The sequence below is a fragment of the Berghia stephanieae genome, chromosome 3, assembly GCF_034508935.2.
Source record: "Berghia stephanieae isolate SIO BIC M18660-M18661 chromosome 3, UCSD_Bste_1.3, whole genome shotgun sequence".
Lineage (NCBI taxonomy): Eukaryota > Metazoa > Mollusca > Gastropoda > Nudibranchia > Aeolidiidae > Berghia > Berghia stephanieae.
Genome location: NC_088362.1, coordinates 38,093,987 through 38,121,967, shown reverse-complemented (window position 1 = coordinate 38,121,967; position 27,981 = coordinate 38,093,987). Strand labels below are relative to the sequence as shown.

Sequence of the window (27,981 nt, the reverse complement as noted above, 5' to 3'; positions counted from 1 at the left end):
ACACACACACACGCGCGCGCGCGCGCGCGCACGCACGCAAGCTCCTCCCCCATTCCATTCACTGCCCTCGTGACGTTCGTAATTTTTTATGTCCGCACAATGCAACTCGTGTTGTTGTTGTTTGTTGTTGATGTTGATGACGGACTGGCACAGTCATAGCTTCACGCTGTGGTTATATAAAGCACGGAGAGGCCTCGCATCCTCAGATTATTTCGTAGCGCTACCCAGGAATTCCGTGAACTTTGGTGTTGGAGTGTGGGATGTTATCCGTGGTTTTAAAATAAAAGTTATCTCAACAAACCAGGGGACGATAGATTGGCTTGTCAACTGTTGCCTTGGGGCAGACACAAAAAAGGACGTTCTTAAAGGTATTTGGATTTCATTGACATGCTTTATAGGGGTCTCCGTAGCTCAGTTGATAGGGCACTGGCTTTACAAACAAGGGGACCAGAATCAGTCCCGGGTGCAGGTGCGATTTTAAAAATTAAAAAGAAAAACCCTGAGCATTTATTTATAGCGCCATTTCCACTAAACGTGCTCAAAGCGCTTTAAATGGGTTCCTAGCTAACAGCAATAATTAACATACAAGACGAGACATGACACCTGTTAGGAGATATTACAATTTTAGGTTATTTGAAATATATAAATGACACCTGCTGAGCGCTCAAGGCGCTTCACATAAAATAATGAATTACGTGACGAACACCCCCCTATTATATTGTTTAAATTCGAACTTATATCTATAATTCTCGACTTATTGTTGGAGGGGATAAGACTTTTTAAGAGTAAAACTTCAAAATACAATTTCTGCCCTTTTCCACGTCATTTTGTTGCTCGTACTTCAATCATTTTCTTGGTAGTTGATATTGCCTTCGAAGGGTTTGCATACTAAAAGAGTACAGTACCCCCAACCCTTGACGCAATAGGCATAAAGCGAAATGAATTTATTAAGATGCATGTACCATAAATTTTAATGTGCAGCTACTATGTGGTCTTGTGCTATGACTCTCACCTTCGGATTGCAAGGCCTACCGAGCAAAGTTTAAAAGCTGCAAATGAAATAACACAAGTTCGACGTTTACCTTTTTGCAGGTCTAACAACCCAAATTGTTATTATGGACTCATTGTTGTGGGAATATCCTCAAGCCAACGTACCATATGGCCCATTTCACTACAACAACGTTAAATCAAGCTATGTGGAGTTCATCCCATCCCTATTTTATTTTTTAATGCTGGATTTCACGACATTTTTTCATTGTATTTTTCTATTCCATTTGCTTTGGCACCCGTATTACACACACACACACACACACACACACACACACACACACACGCACACAAACACATATACACACACACTGTCAGATGTTAACACCATGAGGATATTTATCACACCTTTTAGATAAGATAAGATAAGATGAACTTTATTAATCCATTTCTGGACATTTACATTGGGTATTGAATTGCCATAGACTATTGCATTTCTGAAAATAATCAACAAATAAATAATAATAAGGAAATACAATGACATAGAAGTAAACGAACAAAAAGCTTAACAAAACTAAACACATAAAAAAATCTCTCATATTTCCCAAATACTCTCTCTCTCTCTCTCACTCTCTCTCTCTTCCCCTTCTTCTCTCTCTTTCTGTTTTATTTACTCACTCCTTCACACACACACACACACACACACACACACACCCACACACACAAACACACATAGAAAACAAACACACGTTCTTCTTCTCTCGTATCACTCCAATTCCGTACCTTTTTATTCTCTGTAATTCCGTAGGCCTATGTGGCCTTGAGCAAGTCACCTCGCCCTAGCTCAGTTTGAGACGCTGCTCTGCGGCTGATGCCTGGGTTATTTGTCTTTAGGGTCTATTCCAAGGGAAGACTGGAATAACCCAGGCGTCAGCCGTAGAGCAGCGCCGCAAACTGAGCTAGCGCGAGGTGACTTGCTCAAGGCCACACAGCGAAGCGGTGGGTGATTGAAATCGGTACCTTTTGGGTACGAAGCAAAGACCGTACCACTGAGCCACTCTGTCCCTATATCTTGACTTAATTAACAACATCACGGCCTATTTAATCACCGCTGGAGCCGTGACTTCCTGTTCTGGTTCTTATTAGTAGAGTGTTTCAGCAAATCATAATTTTGGACTTAGTATTAGACTTAGACCTTAATTTATCACGTGATCGCTTATTATAGAAAGGGAATTCCTTAGTGACGAGTGCAAAAGTTTGTCACTTTGTTGTCGAAATTTTTGTGTCCGATTCGCACCCTATTTATGATGCAGTTGGCTTAAAAAATGTTAGTACCATTTAGAATTATTGATTTATATCGATTTCTTTTCATCACAAACCTATGTATGTAATGCATTATGTATGAATTTCTTTGGGGTCCCGTAACAACCTCCAATTGTCCAGTGTCAGTCGAGTACACGATGACTTCGGCCTCCGGTGTCTGTTCGCACAGAGATGCGTCCCTCAAGAAAGCAATGAACCAATTTTCTCAGCTAACGCTTGCATTAGATTATTTTCCCTGTGTTATTTATAAAAGGATTTATAAAAGAGGATATGTTTTTGTCAATAAATATATTTAATATTGAGGGAAAGCTGTCTTTGAAATTTTATACGGGCCGTACGCTGAGCTAACTATTTAGCTGTCATCTGCATTTTTTGCGGCCGCAAATATCAGGGCGATCCGCAAATTTTGGCAAATTTCCCAAAATTGGCCAATCGTGCCAATTTTGGGAAAATTGGCAAATCGCGTGGCAAATGTTGGGGAAAAAAAAGAAGCGAAAACAAAATAACCTGAAAAAAAGTGCGGAACTTGAGAAATGTTGCAGCTTTGCCTGGGCCCAAACCAAGGGAAGCTACTCTCTACGGATAATGATCCTTTAAAATCTGTGTAACAACGCTATTCATAATTTAGCCTCCTTAAATGTAATAAATTGTCTTTTATATATTTTTTTTTCTGTACCGCGTGTTAATTTTTACCGTAACGCTTAGTTCTCCTCTGCAAATGTTTTGGCAAATTTTGGTCTTTTTGGCAAATTTCTTGGCAAATTTTGGGGTTTTTTTGGCAAATTTTGGCAAATTTTAGGTCCCAATTTGGCAAAAAATGCAGATGACAGATTTAGAAAAAAATGACCCAGATTTTTTTCATAATTAGATTCAAATGGCCCGAACTATGCTAGAATTCACCCTTAGGCTTGTCATGCGCATTCAATTTGTTTACACATTGCTTAGCAGCAGACTCAAGTTGTCTATGTCCAGGGAAACTCAGATTGTGATCCCTGGACTCGTTTTTGGGCTGTCGGCCAGCGCAATAATTTTTGAGAATCAAAGCAATGCAATGAGAATGAGGTGTGAAAAGTTTTTAATCTCATTCGCGTTGGGAAAAAAAATAAATAAAATCACCACCGAAGTGGGTGGGTTTAGGAATCGCTCACGGTAGACTACTTGATTTAAACTTATTTTACGAAGTTAACTATTAATCATCCATGTTGAATCAAAGTGCTGGAAGAGAAAGATTGAAGCTTTTTTATACCCGACACGACGTCACAAACACACACACACACACACACACACACACACACACACACACACAGAGGCAGAAACAACACACCACAGGGACTCACAAAATGCTTTACGGACATAAAACAGTTCACAACAACACAGCTGGGAAAAACAGCAATCCAGAACACACAATAAATTATAATACGTTCCCTCCAGAGGAGAGCCAATTCGAGTTTCTCTATCTATTTCTTCCCTCTTATATACTATTTCTACAACAACAACAACTACTGTGCGGATATGTGGTCTTGTGGTATGACACTCCCTTTCGGATCGGAAGTTCCTGGGTTCGAGCCTCGCTCGGCACATAGTTGAGTCCTTGGAAAAAGGCTCTTTATCTCACCGTACTCAGGTGTAAAATGAGTACCTGGCCGTTAACAGCGTTGTCTCTGTCCGAAAAAAATATATCGCCTAACAGACGTCATGCCCCGTCCTACATGTTAAGTGTTGCTGTTGGCCAGTGACCCATTGTAAAGCGCTTTAGCACGTTTAGTGGATATTGCCCTATACAAAAGCTCAATTTTATTTTACTACCAATGCTATCACCACTACCATATTATAGCCACTGCTACTACCAGTAATGGGTTGTTTGTTTCAGCGGCACAGTATCTCGTCTTGTCACAAAGGTCAAGCAATGCTAAGTGTGATCAGTGGTTGGATAGGTGACAGTGCTATTGAAGAATATTGCTCCCGACGTTACACACATTACCCCCTCAATTCACTGTGAATGGGTACCGACTTCAGGCAGTGACAAATATTGTAAGAATTTTAGTGCTTAAAGGAAGTCAAATACTCGATTGGTACTGTATGAAAAGGGTATATGGTTCCAAACAGCCTATTGGAGTTACCACCATCTGCATCTGAGGGTCATTATATATATATATGACTTGTCAAATTTAAAAAAAAGCATTATTAAAAAACATATTGCAAGTTTATACATATCACTTTTATTGTCATTTCATTTATAATGCACATGCTGATAATTACAAAATCTATAGATTAGATGTATCTCCACTACAGGTATGTTTGTATTCTCATCCTGTGAAGAGAAGGGGGGGGGGGGGGGGGGGGGGGGGGGGGAGGAAAATTGATACTTATCACTGAAACTGTATGGTCCCATTTTTAAAAGTGTGATTAAATGCCTCCAGAAAAAGCTTTGGTCAATAAATCATCTTTTAAAAAAGTAATAGAAACGTTTGTCTTTCTTTTATCAATTTGTTAAAAAAAATAATGAACCTATTTTCTCTGCTCTATAGCTGCATCATATAATTTTCAAATGCAATAAAGGAAAATTATGCATTCAGAATCAATTCATTTGAAATTTTATACCAACTTACCATGCAAGTCGAACTCAAGATAATTTGCAATTAACTTGATTTATATTGCCAGAAACATGTTGCAAACTATCAAACTGATATAATCTGAAGGAATTATATGTATCTACAATTATACCTATTTTTCTTGAGATATATACCTTGAATATCCGGTACATAAACGTTGAGCCTAACAGTCTCAATTCATGTTAAAAGCTGCCAGTTGCTCTTCTTCTCATTTCCCTCCTTCAGTCTCCATGACACATGTTAGATTTGGTTTCAGTAATTAATTTTTTAAAATCAAAAAGTTGTTTTTACTATATAAAGTAATTTTTCATATATTAAAAACAACAAAAAAATAAAAAAAACATATTACATTTAGTGAAATATGTACAACAAATGGTAGATTATATTATATTTTCAATAGCAACTGCAACATTACATAGTCAAAAGACCAATCTATCAAATTATAGGTACTGATATTACAAATTAGCCACAATTAGAGTTTTATCAGCACTCTTAGCCTGCCTATTGATAAATGTGAACAAGAAAGAAAAGAATAAAATATATTTAATATAGAAAATGTTGGCAAGTTAAAGGGTATATACTGTAACAAAATATATTATTGCAAAATTTATTCATATGCAAAACCAAAAAAGCAAGTTTTTGGCATATTTTCTTGACTTCCCTATGTAAAAGTATATGATAAGCACACTGGAAATATGAATCTATTGTATAAAGAGACACGAGCCAATACCAATGACATGGAGTGATAGCTGTCTAAATTTAGATCATCTAAGGATCTTCATAATAAGGCTTTTAACTTGTACCAGCATTAGAAAAAAAAGTTAAATAGAATCTTTAAAAATAACGGCAAGATTTAAAAATTTGAAAACGCTTGAAAGCAAAATAAGGTTCTGTTCTCTCTGTTTAATCGCCACCCTCAATATTCTAGACTGTGGATCAATAGGTTAGGTTAATACAGCTGAGAGATTGTATAAATACTTTAGAATATTTTTTTTTAATATTGAGAAATTCTATAAGCAGGCCTGTAAATGGTTGGTGAAAAAATTGTCGGAACTTTTTGAACACGCGAAAATAGACACAACAGGACAAAAATATGGACACAACACAGATATGACACGTCAATTGACTAGTCAAATAATGTCACTTTCCCCTACTTATTTATAACGAGGTCCTTATTTTATGGTATCAAAAAAAAATAAAAAAATCCCAATTATTTGAGGTCCCAGGTCTGAGTTAGTTGTAAAATGAAAGGAAGAGAACAATTCCTACCCTTTTGAAGGATGTGTATCTAGACGTCTAGTGCTCGACACGGGAAACTGCGTATCTTCGCTCCTGTTTGTGTTAAATGTTAACGCTGATTTTTTCGTTTATTTGGATTAATTCTTATAGAAGAAGAAGAAGAAGAAGAAGAAGAAGAAGAAGAAGAAGAAGAAGAAGAAGAAGAAGAAGAAGAAGAAGAAGAAGAAGAAGAAGAAGAAGAAGAAGAAGAAGAAGAAGAAGAAGAAGAAGAAGAAGAAGAAGAAGAAGAAGAAGAAGAAGAAGAAGAAGAAGTGGTGCGGTGGTGTGAGAGCTTTCGAAGAAGAATATATACTATTTCCGTCTCACATCGGGACGGAACCAAAGAAATATAGAGACTGAGAAATAAGAACCGGAGATATGCATGTGTGTCGGTAGCAAAATAGAGAGAAACCTTCCGGTCCGGTTCGACACACTTCTGTGTGTGCGTTATTTACTGACTAGGTGTGTGTGTGTGTGTGTGTGTGTGTGTGTGTGAAGACGTCTCGCGCGAACTTCGCGACCTCTCTCTCGCTGGCTGTGGCACAGTAGCCAGGCAGTGAATACATAAACGTCTAGCGGAGCGTGTAGGTGGCATGATAATATTATAGCTAACTGATAGACGGCATGTTTTGTCTTTGATGCGACAAATAATTTTTTTTTTTTTTTTTTTTTTTTTAAGTCGGCATTTGAAACGGAATAAAATCTAATTTTTTCGAGGAACGAAATAAAAGTCTTTTATTTTCTTTTTTATTGGTTCTGTTCTTTGGCGTTACGAAATTTATTTTTACTATTATCTTTTATTTATTTATTTATTTTTAGCACTTATAGAGCAAAATCGTACTGTCGGAAATCCGACAATAGACGGAAGATTTACAGCCCTGTATAAGATACAGTAAAGTTGAAAGCTATTTTGATAATCTTGAGGGTAAGGCTCAATGATAATAACAACAAATACAATAATAATAATAATAAGAATAATAATAATAATAATAATAATAATAATAATAATAATAATAATAATAATGATAATAATAATAATAATGATACCTGATGATGATCATGATGATAAATAATAATAATAATAATAATAATAATAATAATAATAATAATAATAATAATAATAATAATAATAATAATAATAATAAAATAATAATAATAATAATAATAATAATAATAATAATATACATTTTCGTGAATATTGATTGGTTAATTGCCAGAATGTGGGCAGGGCAATACTTCCAGGACTACACACCAATGTCTCAAGAAATGCAGAGGCTCATGATTGTTATGTTATTGAAATCTGAAAAAAAAGTTTTTGATTCAGTTGGAATAATTAGGCAGTCCACAGCGTTTTCTCTTGGTTAGAAATATAGAAAGCAATATCATCTCACATTCAGTCATTGAATGATATTCATATAGAGCTAACAATGAACAAGAGCTATAATTACCACATTTCATTATTATTTTCAATGGATTTATTTAACTACTGGTATTGAATGAAAATTTGAAATTAATATAGCAATGTTTGAATAGATAGATGGGTCTAATATATGTAAATGTGAAACTTATTCAGAGAGTAGAGGCACTTGTTAAAGTTTGTTGCTTCGTGTTACATGAATAACTCTAGTTCCACGAGCCTTATGACTCTAAAGACCACACATTTCAATGTAAGGTGAAATATCATTTAGTGTTTTGATAATATAAACATGACCTATGTCTTATATTCAATAAAAACATTAGAAAACACAATGAACCTAGACCTCAGATACCACAAGGTTGTAAAACCGTTGTGTCAGATCTAATTTTATCAGAGATTTAATTGAAGACATGTTTTCTTTTATTAACTTTTTGGTCACAGTAACCAATTCGAATAAACTGAAAAAATTAAAGCCTCTTGATTTCACTTTAAAGTCAAATAAAATATCTGATTTAAATTTATTTTTTTAACCCCATCAATTGAGAGAGCTTTCTTACCATTCCGTAGGCAAAATCTAAATAAGACACATTTCACATATATAGTATTTCATATTATGACAAAATCCTACAAGCTTCTTGTTATTAAGACTCTTGATTACTGGCGGTGATGAAAGAAATGGGCTAAAATAAATCAAAAGTAGGTAATCTAAAGTAATCAGAGAGGTTTATTTTTAATATCAACCCAATGTAAATTCGTAATAAGCTGCAGTATCAGGCTACTCTATCATTACCCCCAAAATTGATTGAACTGATAGGGATGTGTATAAAACGTTAACAAAAACCAACAACCCCTCTTCCCCTCCCCCTCCTCAAAACACACAAACATTCATACTTTTTTGGTATATTCATTTTTCTAGAACCAGGGGAGACTCGTTGCCGAACGATACCCCCCCCCCCCCCTCCAATCAAATACACACACCTATTTAGTCTTAATTTTTAAAACCACTCATTAAATTTACACACTATTAAAAAAAATATAGCACAGTGAGGGGCCCAGGATAGAAATTAAATTTGACCCTCCTCCCTGCATCTTACAATAAAAAGCCTTTATCTTTCTCACACTTGTCAAATAAGGCGATACAGCTTAGAAGATTCTAAGTGTCACAGTTTGGCACCTTTCAAATATCAAAGATGCGACCTGCCCCTCTCATTCTTTCATCCTTCACCCCACTCTGCCATTCCTTCCCCACACTCTAAGCAAAAAACAAAACAAAACAAAAACAACAATAAAGTATTTTGTGGCAAAGCGGCTACCACCTTAACTCCTGCAAATAACTTAAGATATTGAAGGTCAGAAGCAGGGATCCCTTATTTGTTACTTTTCCAGCAATGAGCAGGTATCGACGTGTACATATATGCAGGTCTGAAATACGAATGCTATTATAGGCCTAGTTTAATATTCTTGTTATGGGCAAAATTTTCTGTTATTTAAAAAAAGCCATTACAACAATGAGCCAATAGTGAACTGGATTAACAGACCTGCAAATAAGTGCACGTCGGCAGGTATCAAAAGACCTAAAGGTTGTTCCGGACTCGGAACATATTGCAAGGACAAGGCGAGAGTAAATAATACGACTAGGCTAGACTTTTGCCAGTTGAAAGTGGTGAAAGCCACGCACTACGACAGATGGGATTTCTTTTATTTTACTTAGTGATTTTTAATTTTTTTTTTTTTTTTTGCTTGTGTTGACATTCCAACCTACTAATGGGGGTTCTGCTTTTTTTTTTTTTTTGGGGGGGGGGGGGGTGGTTAAATTATGATTGAATTGATACACCACACGTTCTAGATTGTAGCTGTTACCCACAACACGACAATTTTAAAATATTATCCACCTATTATTATGAAAAATGTGTTTCCTCAAACAGTATCAGAATCAGTCACTGCTTGAACATGAAGCAGACATGAGCGAAGGAGACGTCAACTTTGTAAGTGAGAATCTCGGTGAGTGGAGCTGTCTACTAGCGTAGAATCGTAGACTAGATGAAAAACATCTACAAAGCATTCTAGAATTATGCGAATGAAACATCCAAAGTTAAAGACCGGAAAGCTACTACGTGTTAACATTGAACTAAATATTTACCTTCTCTTAAAGCAATCGATGCAGATTACAAACTCAAAAACTGAAAATGAAACCGTACCTTTGAATTATTTGGTCTCCGGTTCATTGCTGCTGATTAGGAACGTTAGAAGCCGGACAACGTTGCGCCCAAAATAGATCTTCCGTCTTTGTTGTTTAAATTATAGATAATACACTTTCAGTTAAAACAAACATGTGTAAATAAAATTTTAATGTAGTTAAATTCAACATATATATCTATATTATTCTGAACATCAGGTTACAGATAGTTCTTGTTTTGTTCACACAAGCGCATTAATTTTGGAATAATTAACTTTACCCTGGACTAAAAATAGATCGACATTTATTTTTGATAAATTTCACCATTTGTTTAATAAAATATCAATATCTAGACATTATTTGATGCACGATCGAGTATTTATGAGTATGTGTTTATTTTGCCACCCGACAGCCACATTTTAATGGATATTTTTTTCTATAATTTGCTATGGAAGGTGAGCGGTCAAAGGCAGGAGCCGTGTTTTACCACATGCGGCCAGACTATTGTTTTGAATGCGTGACCTAAATTTTGCACACGTCACATGGTGTTTTCCAATTTTAAATAGGACACCGATCATGTGATAGATAGGTCTAAGTCTAGGTCTAAGTCCAAAATGATTTGCTGAAACACTCTAGTGTGTGTGTTTTTTTGTGTGTGTGTGGTGTGTGTACACAAACAAACAAACATACATACACAATCACACATACACATCACAACTACAGTAAAAAGAAACCAAGACACTACCAAAGCCCCTGTCAACACCGTGTATGTGTGCCCTACTCGAACCTATAGATAGTATGCGCTCATAACATTGCCATCCGGAAGTATAACGGACCAACACACAAAACTGTGTGTATCCATGAACGTTTATAGTCAGGTTAATACAGTTCAGTGAGCATTACTCATAAACGCGGAGGGCAAAAAACAATCACAAAGACCTGAGTGACGTCATCTTCGAACTATCTATATCTATTCAAATAAAACAATTATAGAATATACAAACAAACAAATAAGTAAATGAATAAATAAATAAATAAATTATGAATTAAATAAATAACTAACTAAATAAATTAATTAATACAGAAAGAAACAAATAAATACATAATTAAATTAACAAACAAATAAATAAATAAATACATAAGTCAATAAATAAACAATTAATTAAATAAATAAATAAATAACGCCCGTCCATGTGAGATTTTTAGAGCCTGGCGTACTATGCGGGAATATTTCTAAATAATCCATTAAACAAACGTCAACTGTCAACAGGAATCACGTGAGTACAATAGGGAAGGGGGGGGGGGGGGGGGGGGATATTCTAGCCCAAAGAAGCAAAGCAAAAAAAAAAAAAAGGGTGCCTGAAGTAGGGCCCGTACCCACAACAATAACAAAAGCCTTAACAATCTAGGTCTATGCGCCTCGTCTATGACGCATGTAAAACAGCAAGAATACAAAAAGGGAAGTGATTCTGTCCTGTCATTCGTTATGCGAACACTTCAGGACATCATCATCGCCACCATAACAATATTGTCTGTGTTTGATTAATGATTACAAGGAAATGTTTGTCTTTCATCACCGTCCCCAACCGCCAGAGAATTATCACCACCACCACCACCATCATCCTCATCTTCATCATCAACATACTTGTTTTTTCCTCAGAAATTATTGCTTTTTCCAATATAAAGGTGGAACAAACAATACATATTCTACACAATAAATGCCATATATTTAGTCTTAAGTTTCCAGTTTTTTTCAACTACAGATTCAATTTTTCTCATCCATGTCACTCGGGCATTTTACGGTATTTAGACGGTATGTCACAACTAAAAACTGTATGTTTTAGTTTTGTCATCTGCAATGACCTTAACTGTGCAGCTATGTGATCTAGTGGTTTTCGATCGGAAGGTCTGGGTTCGAGCCGCGCTCGGCGCATAGTTGAGTCCTTGGAAAAGGCTCTTAACTCACATTCTCTCACCGTACTCGTGTAAACTGAGTACCTGACCGTTAACAGCGCTGTCTCTGTCGGAAAAAAAATTGTAATATCGCCTAATAGGCGTTTTGTGTCGTTGTACATTAATATTACGTGATGCTATTGGTCAGGGACCCTTTGTAACGCGCTTTGAGCATGTTAAGTAGATATTGTGCTATATAAAAGCTCAATTCTTATTTAAAACTACAACATCATATATTCAATTATCCAACAGAATATCAGACACCCCGAGGGAAACCCGAGCGACCAGACGTCAGGGAGACCAGCAGACGTCAGTGAGAAAGTGAGCAGCGTCCACTGACTCAACCATGGGGGATTTCACGGTGAAGCAGGCCCTAATCCTCGGCCTGTTCCTCGTGTCCGCGCATAGGACATGGGCCAAGTACGAGTGGATGCCCCCGGCCAAGGTCTGCGACTCCATTCACAACTACACCCCTAAACCCTTCAATGGCGTACCTCCCCCGATGCCCAAACTCCCAGACCAGTACACCATGAGCGTCCAAGCCAACATCCTACAGAAATCCTGGAGCTCCGAGGTGGTGGAATACTATGACGGGCCCAACAACAGGGCGTCTGTGTACCTGACGTTCAATGGAACCACCACGCAGACCATCTTCAACTATCACACCATGGAGACGTAAGTGCTCCCCCCCCCCCCTCCTCCTCTTTTTTTTTGTTCATTTAGTTATTTTGTTTGGTGTCTCCATTTTTAAAAGTTATTTTTTATTTAAATTTGCTCGTTTTAAAGTCATCTATTCATGTTGTTTTTTAAAATTTTGTTGTTGTTATTGGCTGAAGAAGGATTTCGAGCCCGAAGCTGCTTTATTCATTTTTGTTCGTTTCTCAATGTAAATTAAACTCGATTTTCATATATATATATATATATATATATATATATATTTTTATATATATATACTTCCGATCAAAAGAAAGTATTTATACACATTTAAAATCGTCGTTACTTTTTTATCCGTTGACGTAGGCTAATGATTTTCCACTGAGTTGTTTATCATTAGCCTTTCTGTGTACCGATAGTCGATGTTTTTGTTTTTGACCTGAAATTCGCTCACTACGTCCCGCGCGTGCTAAAATAACCTTTTAGCCCCTAACCGTGGACAGGAAGTGTGTAGATTAATTTTTTTGTCATCCGTGTCTTCTTGAACTATTTTCAAGTCAGGAAAACACAATACAAAATACCATCCGTTAATCTACGCGATGCCACGTCTTAGTTTAGAACAACGTGCACTTGCCATTGGTCATCTTCAAGCTGGATAGTCTGTGACCAATGTCGCAAGAATGTTTAATATCACAAGGAGAACTGTAAATTCCTTAGTGGATCGATTTGAAATAACACAAACGGTAAGGGACCGAAATCGAACCGGCTGACCACGAGTAACAACACAAGGTTAGGACCGTTTTATACGCACGGGATTGTTTAAGGACGGCGACTGAAACTGCGCTAGAGTTCCCAGGTACACGAATTAGTCGACACACTGTTCGTTGCAGACTTAGAGAGCATGACATTATCGCAAACGTCCGTTGATGCGACAACTTCTAAGAGCACATCACCTGTTGGCCCGTTTTCAGTGGGTCCGTATTCATCTGCGCTGGACAGCGAATGCGTGGTCGTTTGTTCTCTTCTTTCTGGTCCGTCTTCAGTGGGCCGTGCTCATCTGCGCTGGACAATGCATGCGTGGTCATTTGTTATCTTCTCAGATGAATCGCGCTTTGTGATTTGAAGAAATGACGGTAGATTACATTGTTACCGAAGATCACACGAGTGATTTCACCATTCTTGTGTCTTGGAATCCCCAAACAAGTGATGGTGTTGGGGGGGGGGGGGGAATAAGCAGAGACTGTAGGACACCTCTAGTTCAAGTAAATGTATCCCTAACCGGTGCAAGGTACATCTAGCACATTTTACAACTCCATGTTATTTCATTTTTACTTGAACATCCTAAATTTTCACTTTAACACGACAATGCACCATCCCGCCGAACTATTGTAACAAGGGATTTTATAGCAGCAAATAATGTAAACATCAGCCTGTGGCCTGCAATATCCCCCGATCTAAATCAGATAGAACATATGTGGAACATAATCGGCCGCCAAGTTCGTTCATTAGACCCGCCAAATGAACAACAACTGTTCCACGCCATAAGAACAGCTTGGGATAACATTCCTCAACACCAGCTGACCACATTGACCAATTCCATGCGTAGGAAATGCAATGCTGTGATTGGAGCGAACGGGGGACATACTCGTTACTGATTGAATTAGATTCACCTTCACTTCAAATGAAATGAACGCAAGTAATTTTATTAAAATGCATTGTTTGTCAAAATCATAGTGTATGTTTTGACTTGTTACTTCCCTTTTTGCAGGTCATGTTTTTAAAAAGTCTATGTTGCATACAGGATCAACCATAAACGTTACAAATTCATACAAAATGAAAGATAAATGATAGTACTATGATTACACATAGGTTTTAGATAAACCAGAACAATATTCCATACCAATTCTGTAGGTATAACAAGTGTATACTTTCTTTTGATCACTAGTATATATATATATATATAATATATATATATATATATATATATATATATATATATATATCATTCACTTTTTTATATTCATTTTCCCCTCCATCTACACGGCTTCGGCATCAAACTGGTTAGTGGTGATGAGTCATGATGATGTGTATAACCTAGTTTTGAATGTATCTGTTCCACACCCAGCTATGATATCTACCCAGACGGGACGTGCAAGGCCCGCGGGGGTCGCGCCGGCTACTTCGGATTCTTCCATATGGACCGCAACCATCGGCCAGTGAAGTCCACTGTGTATGAAATGTTCCACATGGGACCCCAGCAGAATTTTACCTATGTGGGGAACACCTGGGTCAGGGGAATCTTGGTCAACCATTGGACCTCCTGTCAGGTTTGGACATTGAGCACCCCCCCCCCAACTCCTTTGACTCTCTCTCTCTCTCTCTCTCTCTCTCTCTCTCTCTCTCTCTCTCTCTCTCACACACACACACACACACCCATTCCACCAATCAATCAAACCATCCATTTATCTATCCATTATCTATCTAAATATGTATCTGTGGGCCTATCTATCTATCTATCTATCTATCTATCTATCTATATATATATATATATATATATATATATATATATATAATATATATATATATATATCTGTGGGTCTATCTATCTACCTCTCTCTCTCTCTCACATTCCACCAATCAATCAAACCATCCATTCATCTATCTATTATCTATCTATATATGTAGCTGTGGGCCTATCTATCTATCTATCTATCTATCTATCTATCTATCTATCTATCTATCTATCTATCTATCTATCTATCTATCTGTGGGTCTATCTATCTATATATCTATCTATCTATTTATCTTTCTATTGATCTATATCTATCTATTGATTTATGAAGTAACAGTTTCATTCATTTTTTAAACATTTACTTTTAGCTGAAGTGTGTTCGTCATGATATCATAAAATGTAATGCATTGTCAACACAGGAATGGTCAGACTTTGGAGCCAGATTCCAAGTGGACTACTACTTCAGCCACGATGACTATCAGACAGCCTATGGAACGGGACAAAGCCCGATAAGGGCCGTGGTCAACGGCTCAGCCGGCAACACCGACGGGGACCACAAGCCCATGTTCGGAAGGTAAGCGCGTGTGTGAATGGGGGGTTAATAATCTTACCCAAGGGAAATATCGAAAGTGCCTGAAGCGGGACTCGAACCCAGTCTATGAGAAGATGAGGGAAGGTGTGCTCAGGAACAGAATAATTGCAAATGAAAAACGGTCAGCAGTCTACTTTGTGTCCACTTTGTGTCCCGTCGACTCATTCCTGTACTTTATCAAAAATGGTTACGGAGTCCTTGGAAAAGACACTTTACTCGCATTCACTCAGCTTACCCAGATGTTGTAAGATGAGTGCTTGGTCGGTAACAGCGTTGTTTGTCGGGCCTTCTCCCCCCCCCCCCCTACAATCATTGATAAGTGTTGTTGTTGGCTTGAGAACCTCTGCAAATAGCGTTGAGGACACTCAGACAATGAGCTGTGTAAAAGGACAAATTGTTCACTCTCTCTCCCTCCCTCTCTCTCTCTCTCTCTCTCTCTCTCTCTCTCTCTCTCTCTCTCTCTCTCTCCCCCCCCCTCCCCACCCCCTTTCAAATTTTAAAGTCACAGATTCGAACCCGTCAAAACAGGAAATAGCAGACAACGTTCTCTGATCGTCAAATTCAAACCGATATGTTTTGGCTAGTTTGCCGTACTAAGAGAAAAACATATTTTCAAAAGTTTGGCCAGAAACTCGTTCTTCAAATATCAATCGATTAAAAAAAAAAAAACAGAAAAAAAAAATCCAAAAAACAATAAACAAAAACAAATAAAAACAACACTCTCAAACCTGAGACTTTCGAAGTCCCAGGTTTAAGAATTTTCGACAAGGTGAGTCATTTTAATAGATCGATATTTGAAGGAAGAGTTTTCTGACCTAAATTTTAAATACTTTTTCTTTTAAATAATCAGAGAACGACATTATGTCCAACTAAATGCGCAAGCCTCACCCCCCCCCCACGCCTCTCCCCACTTTTCCATCTTTCCAACCATCCATTCCGTGTTTCTTTCTTCAACTCCATTTCATACGCATTTCGTACCCACTTCATGTAATCCTCTAGACTGAACAGAATGTTGAGAAGGTATAACCGTAACTCTCAGCAAGAGGATTCCGACAATCCGTAAGAACAACGAGTGAAGACCTTGGTGTGCACAGTATTATTAGCAGGTCTGAAGACCCAACACAGTTCTGCCGTATTCTGGAAAAAAAAACATATTTCAAAATTTGGCCAGAAAACTCGTCCTTCAAGTATCGATCGATTTAAATGACTCTCATCTTGACAAAAACTCTCAAACCCGGGAATTCGGAGAAGATGAGAGTCCTTTAAATCGATCGATATTTGAAGGACGAGTTTTCTGGCCAATTTTTTAAATATGGGTATTTTCCAGAGTACGGCCGAGTTATGGGCGTGATTTAACATTGTTGTAATGGAAGATTTCGGTTCATTTGATAGCATTTCCATTACAACAATGAGACCATAACAATTTTGGCTTATCAGACTTGCCAATCAGTACACGTTGGTGTGGACGGTATTTTTGTAATGACAAGCAATGACAAATCTCTTTTTTTTTTTCTTCAGATCTGTCAACTTGAAAATTAACAACAAAAAATTCGTATTTCTCAAGGGAAAAATTGTTTATTACTGAATCTTCTAACTTTATATACTATGTGACCCGACGCATCGCTTTGGTATTGTGTTGAAAGAAACTAGATGAAGAAAATAACATTTAAAATATAAATACTACAAAAAAGTTACTTGCCAACTACAAGGAAAAACAATTGCTAAAAAAAAAAAAAAAGAGAAGGAAAGAGAAAAAATTCTTTAGAAAGAATTTTAAAAAGAATTATGTTTTTCCAATTGGAGACATAAATTCTTTTTTTAAACAATGGTTTTAGTGGAGACAAATTCCTTTTTTTTTTGTAATTGCTTCTCCATGTAGTTGGCAAGTTTGCCTACCCCCACCCCCTTATTAAATACTGTACTATGACACCGCTATTTCTTCCTTCTAAAGTTTTAGCCGATTTTAAAATATTTGTCACATAATCTAAAACCTCAGACTTCGTGAAGTACTTTGAGCGATTGTAATTTTTAAAAATTCCAGAAATGTGTTTTGTCATTGCGTGTCAACATAGGAAATACTGTCGTGTGATTTCCATTACTGTCATAAATATGCCTTTTTACTTACTTACGTATCTTATTCCATTTGCCAATTGTATATGTATACTTATTAGCAGGTCTGATTGCCGAACGTATGCATAGGCTGGATTTAATGTTGTTGTAATGGACACTATTTTGTGTTGGTTTGAGAGTACTTCCATTACAACAATGAGCCCATAATAACCATTTGGGTTATCAGACCTGCGAATAAGGTCACTTCGCCAATCGTGTATTCATTATTTTTGTTTTCATTATTTTATTTGTTTGTAACACATTTTCTCTCAAACCAGAAAAAAACTAATATTTTTTCCTATGCTCATTATATAAAAACAAATATAACCCCCAACAAAAAACAAAACAAAACAAAAAAAAACAAAACAAAAAAAAACAAAAAACAAAGCACACAAACAAATCCCATAGACACACACACACACACACACACACACACACACACACACACACATACAACCCAAACAAACAAACCAAAAACATCTATCTAGCCATTCGGAAAAGCTGGCCTAAAGCAGCAATACTTCTATGTCCGTTCCTTGTCAGCAATCTATGAGACTTTGAAATGGTCCATACACCGTGCGCGTAGCAACTCAAAAACACATCAATCCCAAACAACACAACATACTTTGAGAATCACACCATTCTTAAACCAATGCCTGTTCTCCTCTCAACGCATTTTTAAAAAAGGAAACGTTTAAATTTGGCATTGAGAACGTGAATACGAACTGATATGCTATTATAAACTGCGGTGAAAAATATAGGAGCAGGACTGATGTAAGATAAGATCTGAAACAAAGTCTGTATGAAACAGTGCCAGACAAAGCAAGAAAGAAAAATACACACACACATATATACACACAAATACACACATACACACACATTACCAGATCGTTACACTGTTAAATCGAATTGAATAAAAGTCAATAAATCAGCATTGAAAACTGTAACAGAAAAGTGAGTGGAGCAGGGACTTATGTTGATGGTAACAGAAAATGAAGTGAGTAGAAAAGTGCCAGAAGATAACAGAGAATAAACCTTTAGCGGCGATGGGGACTCGAACCCGCTATCTTACTGACACGACAACTCCGCCTGGCCGTGAGAGGGATGCTATGCAGTCGACGCCATCCACTCAGTGCGAAATTTTTATTCTCTATTGTCGCCTTCTGGCACTTTTCTACCCAATTCAATTTCTGAAAAATGAACAAAACTTAACACGGAGCGTTTCTGGCTCAAAACCTTTTTTATTTTTTCAATTGTTTTTGTTGCTGGTGGTTACAGAAATCAACAACAGCAGCAACAACAACAACAAAAGTCTTTAGCATCCTTATAGCCTGACAAGACGAGTAGGGAACTTTTCATTTTTCTCCCGTTGTTTATTGTTTTGTTTTGATTTTATGAAAAGTATTAACGTTTAAATTGTTATATCTCGTCGTTGGCTGTAAAAGGGTTTTGAGTCAGATACGTTAGGAGTTAAGTAATATCATGTTCATTTCTGTTTATTTATAATACAGGTTGTTAACTTGACATTGACACATATATAGTTCATTAACCACGACATAATTATCGATTTATTAATTAATTCATTCATTTATTTATTTACTTATTATCTATTTGCTAACTTAAATATCTATCTAACCATCTGTTAATTCATTAATATTTTTGCTAATTCATTTACTTTTTAATTCCTATTTCATTTTGTGTTGGATTTTATATATATATATATATATATATATATATATATATATATATATATATATATATATAAGAGAGAGAGAGAGAGAGAGAGAGAGAGAGAGAAAGAGAGACGCGAGAGAAAGATAAATAGGCAATTGCAAGGATAAGTATATAAATAGGCAAATAGATAGATATATAATAGAAAGAAGAAAGATAAATATAGAGATTGAGATAGATAGATAGATAGATAGATAGATAGATAGATAGATAGATAGTTAGAGAGAAAGAGAGAGAGAGAGAGAGAGAGAGAGAGAGAGAGAGAGAGAGAGAGAGAGAGAGAGAGAGAGAGAGAGAGAGAGAGAGACTGATAGACATAGAGATAGAGAAGCGAGAATTTTCAAGTAGTCATTGCATTCAATTCCATCTACGATAATAAAGATGATAATGATAAATAAGATGATGGTGATGTTGCCGTTGCTGATGAGGATGGTGATGATGATAATGATAATTAACTATTTATTCCTTCCAACCCCCAAAACTCCTTCCCACCCACCCACCCACTCACCCCCCCCCCTTCCCAGGCATAAATTTGAGCACGTATATGACTTCACCTCCTTCAACGTGGGTCCCATCAAGGACCTGACCGTGTTCCAGCAACCCCACGATGTGGTCTGTACGGGCAGGAACGACTTCAAATCCATGCCGACGATCCCAGACAACTTCCAAATGGATATGGAGGTAAGTTTGGTTTGGGTGGTTGTTGGTTTGTTTGTTTGTTTGTTGGATGCTTTGTTTGTTTATTTGTTTGATGCTTTGTTTGTTTGTCTTGAGTAAGATATACAATTGGCGATATATACACTTGAAAAGTATTAGTAGTAATAGTAGTAGAAGTAGTAGTAGTAGAAGTAGTAGTAGTAGTGGTGGTAGTAGTAGTAGAAGTAGTAGTAGTAGTAGTAGTAGTAGTAGTAGTAGTAGAAGTAGTAGTAGAAGTAGTAGTAGTAGTAGTAGTAGTAGTAGTAGTAGTAGTAGTAGTAGTAGTAGTAGTAGTAGTAGTAGTAGTAGTAGTAGTAGTAGTAGTAGTAGTAGTAGTAGTAGTAGTAGTAGTAGTAGTAAAGGCAAGTATCATACCACTCGACCAAAAAGCCGCAGACGGACCACCATTACAGCACGTTTAACTCTTTCTTTACCGGTCAGTTTCAGTACTTTCCCAAAATGGCAGGCTTTTAAAACTCAAACAGTCTTTGTACAAAACAACTTTATGTTCTTATTAATTAAACAAAGATAATTCTTCAAAGTTTGTGATGTAACAAATCTGAACAAGAAAATGTATATTGTGTCGTAACAAATGTGACGATTTTGCTGCAGGTGGTATGGAGTGGGTTAAAACCCCTAGAGCGATCTTGTGATTTTAAAAAACCCAAAAAACTTTGACCGCGTTCTGAGAGTTGACCAACACTTTGATTCCCCAGATGAACTGCCCAGTTATGGGCAGCTCAATGCCCTTCCAGCACTCCCTGAGGTACGACTGGGAGCACAGACTGGTGGAGAACAGCATGAGCATCCCCAGCCCGCAAGGCAGCATGGCGGAAATGAAGAAGAAGCTGATGGAGAGTCACGGCAAGGGCATGGCGGGACTTTTTGATGTGGACAAGATGGTGATGAGGGGAATGAGGTCTGTGGATGACCACAAAACTGGACTGCGATACGTCACGGAGACGGTTTGTGAACATGGATTTATGTCATCATCATTTTTGTCATCATCATAATAATTATTATTATCATCATCATCATCATCACCATTGTCATCATCATTATCATTAAAAGTTGATCTCTCAATCTCTCTCTCTCTCTCTCTCTCTCTCTCTCTCTCTCTAACACACACACACACACACTCTCTCTCTTTTTCTCTCTCACACACACTCTCTCTTTCTTTCTCGCGCGCTCTCTCTCTCACACACACACACACACTCTCTCTCTCACTCTCTCTCTCTAACACACACACACACACTCTCTCTTTTTCTCTCTCTCACACACACACACACTCTCTCTCTTTTTCTCTCTCTCACACACACACACACTCTCTCTCTCTCTCTCTCTCTCTAGGAGGGGTCAGAAAAAACCCCCATCTGGACTACACCTGGGATCGATCTCGGTCCCTTTGGGTGTAAAGCGAGTGCTCTACCAACTGAGCTATCGGGTCCCCTTATATTATCTAATTTTCTTTCCCTACCCCCCCCCCCCCCCCCCGCATATCAGGCCAACAACACATGTCGGGTGTCCCCAATCCCAGACGAGAAAGAAGCTGGCCCCATGGACCACGGCAAGTCCTTGTTTGACATCCACATGGGACAGAAGTCTGGCCAGTCCCCCTTCACATATCAGGTACGTACATCTGGTAACCAATCCCGGCCATATACCACCGGTGCAGATCTCAATTTTAAAACATTTCTCTCCATTCTGTATTCTGCCATCTCTTTCTCCACCCCCACCCCCACTTATTTCTTTTCTTTTCTTCTTCTTTTTCTTCTTCTTCTTCTTCTTCTCATTATTATTATTATTACTATTATTAATATCATTATGGAAGAGCGCAAATTTTTTTAAAGCAAAACACTGGTCACAGAAGCTACCATTATCTTGTCTTTTAAAATATAGGGGTTGGGAGGGTGGGTGGGGGGGGGGGGGGGGGGGGGGGGAGAGGCGATTGGGGGGTGGGGGGGGGGTTTGAGGGGAGGAGATTGTTCCTTACACCCAACGTTAAATTTTTGCCAACGAGCACAGCAATACTGGGCGATCTAAAAAAAATATTATAAAACTATTTTGTTAACATATTTGTTAGCATACGACACTAACTTGCACACCTTTTCTACATCGAACGTAATTATATATATATATATATATATATATATATATATATATATATATATATATATATATATAACCTGCTAGGGCATAATGACTGTAATTTGACGATGAGATTCGCCATCTGGCCGTCCTGTTGCCAGATTCATTTGCGCGCACCTACAGACTTTATGACCAGACCGATTTTGGTTGTAAATGGCTTAATCAGGGATGCCACCAGGCAAATTAAAAAAAGCCTGAAAACTTGCGCGGACGAGATACAAATCAACGTCAAGGGCTTTGTAGGGATTTGAAAAATATCAAATTTGGAATATTGTTTCAGTATTTATTATTGCAATTGAGAGCAAATAACACACAAAAGAAAGGAGAGTTAACAGTTTTCAAATTGATAAAATAAGGTGCTGAAAACAAAATATAGACAAATTAATATCAATAGCTATCAGGGGTGAGAATGACTGGTCACATTCACATAAAAGGAGAAAATTTTTCATTGTGAAGATCATGACCCACCCATGCAACCATAACCTATAAATTTAAACTTCACTCAAATTCACTGAGATGCGATCCAAAATTTGTCTCGCAGCAATTTCTGACACGACTCGGAGAATTTCAAAAGTTGAAAGTGTAATTAATTGCTAGGGATGATGGTGTGGTGGTAGTTGTAGTAGTGGTAGTAGGGTTGATGATGTGGTTGTAGTTGTAGTAGTAGTAGTAGTGGTGGTAGGGATGATGGTGTGGTGGTGGTTGTAGTAGGAGTGGTGGTAGGGATGATGTGGTAGTGGTGGTAGGGATGATGATGTGGTGGTGATTGTAGTAGTAGTCGTAGTAGTAGTAGTAGTGGTCTTAGAGATGATGATGTGATGGTGGTTGTAGTAGTGGTGGTGGTAGGGATGATGATGTGGTGGTGGTTGTAGTAGTGGTGGTCTTTTCGAGATAATTGTGTGGTGGTGGTTGTAATAGTTGTGGTAGGAATGACGATGTGGTGGTAGTTGTAGTAGTACTGGTGGTAGGGATGATGTGGTGTTATTTGTAGTAGTAGTGTTGGTAGGGATAATGATGTGGTGGTGGTTGTAATAGTAGTGGTGGTAGAGATGATGTAGTGGTTTTGGTGAGTGTTTTTTTTTCAGTGATAATAATAGCAATTTGTCAAAAAGGAGGAAAATGTCTCCGTCCATCGGTCAAACGCAAGCAAAGTGTAAAAATAACAGGAACATAGTTTTGTATTGGTATTATGTAATATATTACTATTACTAGTATAAATCCATTCTTATCATTAAACATAAATTTAGTTTTTGTAAAGATTTAATGGATGGTTGCGAGAGAGAGAGAGAGAGAGAGAGAGAGAGAGAGAGAGAGAGAGAGAGAGAGGGGGGAAAGAGAGAGAGAGAGAGAAAGAGAGAGGAAGAGAGAGAGAGAGAGAGAGAGAGAGAGAGAGAGAGAGAGAGAGAGAGAGAGAGAGAGAGAGGAGAGAGACTTCTCTACCAGAATAATTTATGAATTGATCTTAGGAATTCTATATCAAAAAAAAAGAAGAAAAGAGAAATGGAAAGAAAGGCAAAAGGGAAAGAGGAGAGAGGAGAGAGAGAGAGAGAGAGAGAGAGAGAGAGAGAGAGAGAGAGAGAGAGAGAGAGAGAGAGAGAGAGAGAGAGAGAGAGAGAGAGAGAGAGAGAGAGAGAGAGAGAGAGAGAGAGAGAGAGAGAGATTTGTCCCTCCCCTTCCCCTTCAACCATCAACTTTCTAATAGTGTCGAGCGGAAGTCTCGATGATACCTCAAGTCATCGGCCAACAACACTCAAAACTTCCCGATATCGATGACCAAGGAAAAGTCGGGAATTCCCGAGAAGTAGCACTTCAACTGAGCTTTGGATGGCTTTTTTGTATTAAAACTTAAAATACATTAAATAAATTCACTTTGTATAATAATAAAACATTGATACCTATAACCATTTTGATCTATTTACGACGTTTGTGTTTTGTTAGCTGTTTAAAATATGATATAACGTCAATACCCAATACCAATGACTAGGTATTGAATGAAAGCACCGATGACTAGAGCGATGCTCGAGACTTTTTTGAGTCTCGAGACTCAAAAAAGCATCGAGACGCAAAAAAGTCTCGAGCTTCGCTGAAATCATCGACGACGAGAGAGGGGTGAACAATGCAGATAGTACACATTGTTAGTAACGCGTGCGTCGCTCGCGCAGTATAGTCTCGAGACTCGGGACTCGGGACTCAATACGAGAAGCATCGACGACCAAGATTCTCGAGACGAGAAAAGCATCGAGAACTAAGTGGAGGTCGGTACCTTCTCAATACTCGATGACCTGACTTCTCAAAACCTAAAGCATCGGTGACCTTTTGGTGACCCGGATGCCCTCCCCTACTTGCTAATCAAAGAACACCACCGTCTGTGTCAATTGTGACATCTGGTGCCATTCAGTCTGGCCCGACGTCATAAAAACGGGACCGTCACTAAATTTCACGAGACTATTGCACAGGTGTCAAAAATGACATAAGACATAATGGTGATTTTGTGGTTTTGAGGGAAATGTTCGACACGGCAAATTCAGCGGAAAATTTCTCAGAAATTCTCAAAATTACTGTTTATCTATCAAAATTTTTTTTTAAAAAGGAGGAATTGTGATGGGGATGGGCGTAGATAAACTACCATTTAGGTGCCCAAATATTCGACCGGCGGTGACAGCCCAAATTATTCACCCGGCGAAAATGTTCCGGCTCAAATAGCTCAAATCTCGATCGCGATTTTTTTTCTTCTTCTTTAAAATTTTTTTTTTTTTTTGAATAGTGACGATGGACAAAAACCGGAGGGCTGGTGGTAAAAAAACCGGATTTCCGACTAAAACCGGAAAAGTGGCATCCCTGCTTAATAGATTCGTCTGGATCGATGCTAGTATTCCACAATACAGTTGTATAATCATCAAAATAGATGAGTGCCTGTTCGGAACAGCTTTTGTTCGCAAAAGTCTTCATTTCCCCGCAACTATTGCGGGATATGGTTATAGTTGTTATCCCACTATAGCCGACTTCAGTACATGCCTGTTACCCCGAAACATTCAGCTCCATAAATACTGAGCATTACTCACACTTTAAACACGAAACGTAAATTCTAATTCTAAGCAGCATGTCATGTCCATTTCGACATATATTTTTGACAATTATAGTCATATATTCGTCTATCAAAATAATTTTATCTTTGTTGTTGTTGCTGTTTGTTCGCAGGGTAAATCAACATTCCGGAACATTCCCGTCGACGTGTGGGGCGTCGATAACGACGGAATGATCCAGAAAGTATTTTTCATGGCCGATCACAGAGAACCCACGCTGTTGAAAAATAAAGAGGATGGACATTCTCCTTGGTCAGGGGGGAGATGGAATCAGGGTCAAGACGAGACAACACCCAGTCCTAACGCCAGGTCCAAACGTGCCAGCGGTTCGAGCAACCGACCCAGATTCCCTAGTGGCAGACCTAGACCAACAGGCTACCCTAGGCCCACAGCAGGCTCCGCGAAGAACCAAGACGACTCATCGACGAATAAGCCCGCGTGGATGAGAGCCATGCAAAACGCCATGAAGGGAAGGGAGACCAACAAACCCACCGATGCACCCAATTCCGACGGCAGTAAAAGCAGACACGAAAAGATGATGGATTTCTTGAACAAACACAAAGAAAGGATGCAAGGGAATTCGAACGACGAAAACTCGGACGAAATAAAACCTGTCAATATGGGACCTGGCGGCAAAACCACGATGGTCCATCCAAAATCGTTATTCCCAGTGCTTGTTGGAATTGTCTTCAGAAACCGTACAGCCATCAGCACCAGGAACATGCCCTTATTCTTCCAGGAAATCATGAAGCCCGAGCTCATTAATTGGAAAGAGGCAATGGCCAAAGACTATCTGGACCAGGCTAAGAATCAAAATGAAAAACAGAAAGATGACGGTGAAGACATTCTGGACAAACACGCAATGATGGAAAACATGCACAATAAAATGATGCGACACGCCGGAGAGATGGACACCAATGTCTTCCACTTCCAGCCATTGCACACAGACGATACCATGTTCCAGGTCGCCCATTGCTATGAGCCAGAACAAACCAGTCACGTGTTGCTTCACGTGCCCACAAACTTCCGAAGCAACGTCCAAAGATATCAGTCCGAATTCACACTGGCAATGAGGAAGGCAATCGCCGAAGCCATGGGCGTGTCCTTCATTCAAATCAGCAACCTCAAACCCGAGCCTCACATAGACACGGCCAAAAAAATCGACGCAACCTATGTGTCTTTCAGTCTCCTGGGGTCTCCACCCGTCAAGGCACCCAAGATGAAACCCCCATCCATTTCAGAGGCCAAGAGAAAGCTAATCCAAGCTATAAAGAATGGGATAACCTTCAAGGTCAACTACCCAACACACACCAAATCTTTCATGGTCGACACCAGGCAATACTCTGTGGACAGAAGGATATTCCAGATGCCTGCCAGTGATGACGCCACCATGGGGAAAATGAAAACATCCAAAGGAGATTCGGACAGCGACAACTATTCAGAATCATCCGTGGCCGGTATTGCCATAGGAACTCTGCTCCTTGGATTCATCATGGCGATAGGTGTCTTCATCGTCCTACGCAAGAGGAAGTACCCTGACGAACCCGTCATCCCTTACAAGATAACAAAAGACTAATCTCTCCTTTCGCCATCTGTTTCAGACGACATCAATAGTTCGTTGCCATAGATGGATTCATTCAAGACATTATTTCACTTCCACTTGCCAAAAACTGACACGTGACAGAGAGTTTCGATGAACAAAAGAACTGATTATAACACAAATTGACCGTTTTTTTTCCTTCTTCCTGATTGGCTATTAGTATCTTTACACTTAAAAATCAAATTATTATTTTTTAAAACACAATAAAAATCACAGTCTTTTTCTATTTTGACTCGAGAAAATGAGAAAATGATGAATGGGAGGATGCATGCAGGAAAAGATCGTAATGACAAAAACAACAGTCAAAGACGAGGAATAACCATAAAAACATCGTGCAAGAGACCAGATACTGATAGAGTTCATCACACGTCCCTCAATGAATACAATCATAATCAAGTAGATATAATATAATGTCTTAATTTTCATCGCCAGGTTGTTGTCAAATATCAGTGATAAACGTTATAATATATGTAAATACGACTATTATTGAGATAAACTGTTATATTACAAACTGTGATGGGAAAAAACTGCTTATATATATATATATATATATATATATATATATATATATATATATATATATATATATATGTATGTATATAATACCGACTATAACATTGATGTTATTCTATCATCGCTTAGTGCCCAAACTTGCTCTTCACAGGGAGGGCAATACTGCCATTCTCTGGATAGAAAAATAAATAACAAAAAAGAAAACTCTTCCAATCATATTGATCGATTAAAATGACCCTCATCTTGCTAAAAACTATCAAATACCTCACTTCTGTGAAGTCTCAGGTTTGAACGTTTTTAGCAAGGTGAGGGTGATTTTAATAGATCGAGATTTGGAGAACGAATTTTGTGGCCAAAATTTTAAATATCTGTTGTTTATTTTATTATATCTTTTTCAAAGGACGACAAAATACCGATATATCTTGTGTATCGACCTACGAATTGCAATACTGTCTTCTTTTCAAATGCCTATTTCCCGAAACCTTCATAAAAAAAAGAGGAATAAATAGAAATATTTATTTTTAAAAGCACATTTTGCTTACGAAATTGTAGGACAATCGCTAATGTAAATTAAAAGCACTCGTTTTTTATACAATT

The 27,981-nt window shown here is 38.0% G+C and overlaps 2 protein-coding genes across 3 annotated transcripts in view; one reads left to right on the top strand and one right to left on the bottom strand.

Annotated features, from left to right (window-relative positions):
* Nucleotides 1-27,981, bottom strand: part of LOC144967688 (large ribosomal subunit protein uL23m-like) — a 117,330-nt gene that overhangs the window by 13,015 nt on the left and 76,334 nt on the right. The window lies entirely within an intron of this gene.
* LOC144967686 (uncharacterized) lies at nt 122-27,981 on the top strand. Of its 2 annotated transcripts, XM_078905219.1 has the most exons (9): nt 122-368; nt 11,999-12,421; nt 14,526-14,727; nt 15,332-15,486; nt 16,504-16,563; nt 19,869-20,025; nt 20,757-21,005; nt 21,544-21,669; nt 25,387-27,981. In XM_078905219.1, the coding sequence occupies exons 2-9, from the start codon at nt 12,093-12,095 to the stop codon at nt 26,845-26,847; spliced, it is 2,739 nt and encodes a 912-aa protein (XP_078761345.1). In that variant the 5' UTR covers nt 122-368; nt 11,999-12,092; the 3' UTR covers nt 26,848-27,981. The 2 variants fall into 2 exon arrangements, with proteins under 2 accessions (XP_078761345.1, XP_078761346.1); XM_078905220.1 differs by lacking the exon at nt 16,504-16,563.